This window comes from Nannospalax galili, unplaced genomic scaffold, assembly GCF_000622305.1.
Source record: "Nannospalax galili isolate Female #2095 unplaced genomic scaffold, S.galili_v1.0 scaffold167, whole genome shotgun sequence".
Lineage (NCBI taxonomy): Eukaryota > Metazoa > Chordata > Mammalia > Rodentia > Spalacidae > Nannospalax > Nannospalax galili.
This window is the reverse complement of record NW_008358534.1, coordinates 2,335,295-2,340,793: the sequence shown is the minus strand read 5'-3', so window position 1 is coordinate 2,340,793 and position 5,499 is coordinate 2,335,295. Positions and strand designations below refer to the sequence as shown.

General features: G+C 47.5%; 1 protein-coding gene across 1 annotated transcript; it reads left to right on the top strand.

Moving 5' to 3' along the window:
* Nucleotides 1-3,719: 3,719 nt before the first annotated feature.
* Nucleotides 3,720-5,140, top strand: Ldoc1 (LDOC1 regulator of NFKB signaling). The gene has a single exon (XM_008821783.3). It carries the CDS (start codon nt 3,878-3,880, stop codon nt 4,316-4,318), a length of 441 nt encoding a protein of 146 aa, XP_008820005.1. The 5' UTR covers nt 3,720-3,877; the 3' UTR covers nt 4,319-5,140.
* The last annotated feature ends 359 nt before the right edge of the window (nt 5,141-5,499 follow it).

The window sequence follows — 5,499 nt, the reverse complement described above, 5'->3', positions numbered from 1 at the left end:
AAAAGGAGAATGATGACAGCTATGCACAGCCTGAGCAGAGTGAAAGGCAACACAAAGGCTGGTGCACCTTGGCACTGGTGCAAGATCCTTATGGTACCCCAAGGCTGCTTTTAGCATGACTATTTGCTTCTATGAATTCTGTCCCTGGATATTACTCATTTCTTTCCAAACTTGCTTCCTCTGTGATCCATCCCCAAACTACCTACTCCAATTGCGTACCAGCTTAAGCCGGGAAACTTTGCTCCACAAAGTCACTGCTCAAATCTGTTTACTTCTGAACAGGCCATTTCCTGTCTTCCAAGATCAAAGTGCTCCCTCAGAGGGATTACTGACCCTTGTCTCATCTGATTTCTTTTCCAAACTGTCCTTACCATGTGGTTGTAGGAGTAAGACCAGGATAGTATTTATCTAGCTGTATCTAAGTCCTTACCAGACTTGTTTGGGCCCATGGGCCTCACAGAAATACAGGACATACTAATTGGTCAGTGGAAAGACATGTAAATTAGTGTCAATAAGGCTGACACCGCAGAGTGGTTCTACCAACTGATGGCTTTCTCAGTTTTAAGTGACTGTTCTAGTTTGCTTTCTATTACTGTGACAAAACACTCCTACCAATACCTACTTGGAGAGGAAAGTGATTATATGGCTTACATCTCCCAGGTCACGTTCATTAGAGAGCCTAAGGTAAGAACTCAGGGCGAGAACCTGGAGGCAGGAGCTGGAGCACAGGCCATGGAGGAACACTACTTACTGGCTTGCTCCCTGGCCCATGCTCAGCCTGCTTTCTTATACAATACAGAACAACCTGCCCAGGGGTAGCAATGCCCCCAGTGGACTGGGCCATCCCACGTCACTTAACAGTCAAGAAAATACCCCACAGACTGGTCCAGTGGACACAATCCCCCAACTGAGTATCCCTCTACCCAGGTGTGTCAAGTTGACAACTAAATCCATGCAGCATAGTGACTATTAAACTACGGGGTCTCAGCTTCCAGGATTTAAAAAATGGGTACGAGGGCCAGCCTATGCCATCTACCTGCCTCAGTACGTACTACAGGAAATCTGTACTTCCAGGAGCAGAACCTGAGGCAGGTATTCCTGTATTAAGAAAGGCAGAGATGGATATTGCCTCTCATCCAGCCAATCCTACCCTCCACTCTGAACTGTGAGTGGGCACAATGGCCTGATATTTTTAATGTTACCATTCCCTCTCTTTTGTTCCATCCCCTACACATTTATGATACATGTATTAAGTACTATCAGAGGCTGAAGACAAAGGCAAAATGAGAAAGGATCCCTAGTTTGCAGTACCAGGCATGAAATCCCTCCTGTGAAGCAGGCCTCATATCCAATTAGAAAACAGTTGGTTACCCCCACAACTTCCATGTCACTATTTTATCAGTGGGTATAACTTGCCAGCAGGTTAATGCTGTAGCATGCCAGGTACAGTGCTCAGTAAGACCATTAATATATTTTGTCTCCCAGCAACTTGTATAGCACCTTCTGGCACTATTAAGCTAGCCAGCATGGAGAGAGCTTCCTGGTCAGTTTGAGGTTAATTTCTTGAAATCTTCCAACCAAAGTGGGTGATGTCTTCAGCAATAGGGTCTTACATTATTGTTATGGTCGGCAACCAAGAGCAGTGGAATACCCTGTGTTGTTTTGTGTGCTTCTGATGTCTCTGACCCAATAACTCATAGGGAGATGTCCTGTGCCTGGCAGTGGGATCTTCAGTCAATAACTCATGTCTACTGAGAATAGCATTGTCAACTCATTCAAGATACTGCTGTGCAAACTCCCATTATATATACATATATATGTATGTATAAAATTTAGCTTATAAACTACTAGAATTGCATAAAATTTCTTCATTTATCCCTACTTTTGACTAGCCCAATCCGTACCTCTCCCCAGTGCCCCACCCCCACTTCATCTTTTACCCTCTAGTATTTCAAGGAGTTTCTTGACTAGTAGGAGTGTTCATATCACAGAAGAAGGCAAGGACTCACATTCCCTCCTACTGTTTCTTTGTGCCTGAGTACTTTTCCACCAGTATGTGCCTTCCTTCTCTGTATACCTGCATTATAGACTACAGCTCTGGCTTTCTTCTCTGTCTCCTACTTCCATTGGTCACCATTCAGTTCTATTGAATAGGACTAAATAGGACTCCTTTCAAATATCCTTTTTGCCATTTTTATTTCATCAGTCATCATTTTGCAATGGAGTCTTATTTATAATCAGAGATAGAACAACACATACCAAACAATTTGGAGCATGACTGGTTACCTTCTGAATCCACCACATTTACTTTTTATCTTACTACCTCTGCCTCAAGATCTTTTCCATTGCCAGATGTTTGTGGAGCCCTGCCTCTGGCCAGGCATGTTTGCAGGCACTAGGGGTAGTGCAGCTGACAAAGCAAAGTGGCTTTGCTTCACTGATTTACATTTGAAAGTGGAGGCTGTTGATGATGGTGACAATTAGTATGATGAACACTCTGTAGATAAATGACATAGGGGAAGGGGCTACAAATTGCTGGCTGAGGAGAGAATTCAGGTAGCAGGGATGAGATGATTTGGAAAATCCTCTCTCAAAGCAGTGGAAAAAGGCAGGTAACTGGAGAAAGAGCACTGAAAGCAGAGTAGATAGAAGGGACAGAGGCTCTGAGGCCAGACTCCGTGGTGTGTGTGAGACTGAACAGAGGAAAATGACATTGGTTACAACAGGCCATGTGTATCATAGCCAAGATTTTTATTTTATTTAGAGAGGGGAAAACTATTGGAGGGTTTTGAGAATGGTGGTAAAGTTATCTAACTTGTCTTCTACAACATTCCTGGGCCTCTCTTCTAAAACATTCCTGGGCCTATTCTTTAGAGAATAGGGTGTAAAAAGACAAGAATGTAAGCTGAGGGATTAGATGCAACAGTCTGAGCGAGAAGGCTGAGATAAAAGTCGTGGTGGTAGAAACAAGTGATTTTATTTGAAGATGCATTTTAAAAGCACAACCGTTACTACCTAATGGGTTGGCTCCAGCACCCTATTCCCCCTATTCCAAACTCAGTTGTCAACAATGAATCACATTCGAAGTAGCTGAACAAAACTCTTTTACAGTATACAGAGTAGTGTATTCTTTTTTAAACGAAGAATATTATTCAGGAACAAAGGCAGTCGTATCAAGACAGGAAAAGATAGAATGCTCACAAAGGGATTCTGGATGTAGATTTTGCAAACATTTTTGAACGAGGTGGCTATTACTTTTCAACTAAAGAGAAATCCCTGTTTAATATAGTTTTCTTATGAAAGACAGAACCCCTAACGAGAACCTAAATGGCCTTCTGCAGTGTGTTATTTCTCTGAATGCGATTTAAATAAGCAAGGAAAGGTGTTAACAAACCATCACACCAAAGGCTAAGAACGCTCTCAGGCCCACAAAGGAGCAGTGTCCCAGATGAATGGGCTGGGGATGGCTTTCCTTTGGTTCAGCCAGTCCTCTCCGAACGCTGAGCCTCTGTGCTCACAGCCCTGTGCTGCTGCAGGCTTCAACCCAGCCCTTCAACATCAGCCTGCAGCACAGCTCCCAAGCTACTCCCGCCCCTGCCGCATCTTCCCGCAACCGCGGGCCCCTCCCTGGTTACGCCCCCAACGCCGACGGCCCCCCCCCCCCCGCGCCACCGCTTTCTTACCGCACTGCGCAGGCGCGCCAGCCGCCAGAGTGACCTTGTGGGTGGAGCTTCCGCCACTGGCCGGACACCGCTGCGTACCTCCCCGGGTCAGCGCGCTCCCCCCGAGGACACGCACTTCCTGCCAGGCCTCTGTGCGCACCTTGGCCAAACGGAGCCGAGTCCAGCCGAGCCCAAGCCCTTCTAAGCGGATCGCCATGGTGGACGAGCTGGTGCTGCTGCTGCACGCGCTCCTGGTGCGACACCGCGCCCTGAGCATCGAGAACAGCCAGCTCATGGAACAGCTGCGGCTGCTGGTGTGCGAGAGGGCCACGCTGCTGCGCCAGGTACGTCCGCCCAGCTGCCCGGTGCCCTTCCCTTCAAAGTTTAACGGCGAGAGCGCCCGGCTCCCCGAGTTTGTTGTGCAGACGGCATCTTACATGCTTGTGAATGAGAACCGCTTCTGCAACGACGCCATGAAAGTGGCATTCCTGATCAGCCTCCTCACCGGGGAAGCCGAGGAATGGGTGGTGCCATACATCGAGATGGATAGCCCCATCCTCAGCAATTACCGGGCCTTTCTTGATGAGATGAAACAGTGTTTTGGCTGGGATGACGACGAAGATGATGATGACGACTACGAGGATGATGATTACTAGGCCTGGAGCCCCTTAGGCCTAGAGGGGGAGGGCCCTGCACGCCGCCTCCTCCCCACCCCCACCCGCCACTCCTGCTGCCGCTGTGCTCCCGTTTGCATTGCCATCCTCTTCCCTGCCCGTCTGTTCTCTCCTTCACCCCTGTAGTGCTTGTCTTTGTTCCAGGAACAGTGCTCCAGTTTACCTGCTGCAAGGGCTTGGGTTGGGCCTAGGCCCAGTCGGAACTGCACATTGTCTTTAACTCTGACCAATCTCAGCACTATTCTCCTGCTAATATGAACTGTGTTTTGAGCTCCAGCCATTGTCCAGGACCCTGTTAGAACTGGTCAGACCACCTCATCCCTGCTACTGCCATTCGCTAGACTGCCCGTCCTTCATCGGCCAGGGACTTATGCTGTCACTTCACCACCACCACCATTCACCGCATCCCATCAGCAGACATCTGTTTTTCAAGATTAGGACGAAGTAGAAGATGCCTGAGTTGGCAACACCTCTTCAGACTGATTTGGACAGCTCACCTACCCCTGCATGGGACAGTGTTACAGCCTGGTTAGTTCTGTACTCCAGGGTCCTCTCTGCCCTGCCAGATTGCTGCAGGAGCCTGATGTGCCTGACAGCCAAAATGTTGACATTTCTTTTCTCATATGCATCAGTTTTGCACAGCTGTCATTTTTCTTTCAAAATTGCATCAGTCTCACAGATATGTGTATTTGGACAAATAGTACTGAATAAAGAAGCAAACAGGCGCTTAGCCCAGCTCCTCTCTAGTACCTGGAAAAAGCATTGGCATTCTTTTCAATAAATATTAAGCACTGCAAAACTAGAAAAAGGTGTCTTTTCATGGTTCAATGCTATCTTTGGCCTTTGCCACGCTCACCTCCAGTGTTTTCATTGACATCAGGGAACTTAGTTGGGTCACAGTATTCCCACTGCCATCTTTAGGCTCCAGAAGACACTACCATAAGACCTTACAGACATTCTGGTTCTCGCCCCACACCAAGGAATTTCTAAAAGCCTTGGTGAAGGAATATCCTCTGGAGCCTCCACGGTGGCATGGAAAAGGGTGGCTGAGCACGGGGCCCATCATTTCAAATGGTGATTGGGAGAATGAAAGGGGAACTATTAATTATTGGGCAGGCACCACAGACATACCCCTCAGCACATTAAAGTTTGCTAACTGCAGG

Excerpts from the sequence above, each read along its gene's own strand:
- Ldoc1 (XM_008821783.3), top strand. The coding sequence starts at position 3,878 with ATGGTGGACGAGCTGGTGCTGCTGCTGCACGCGCTCCTGGTGCGACAC.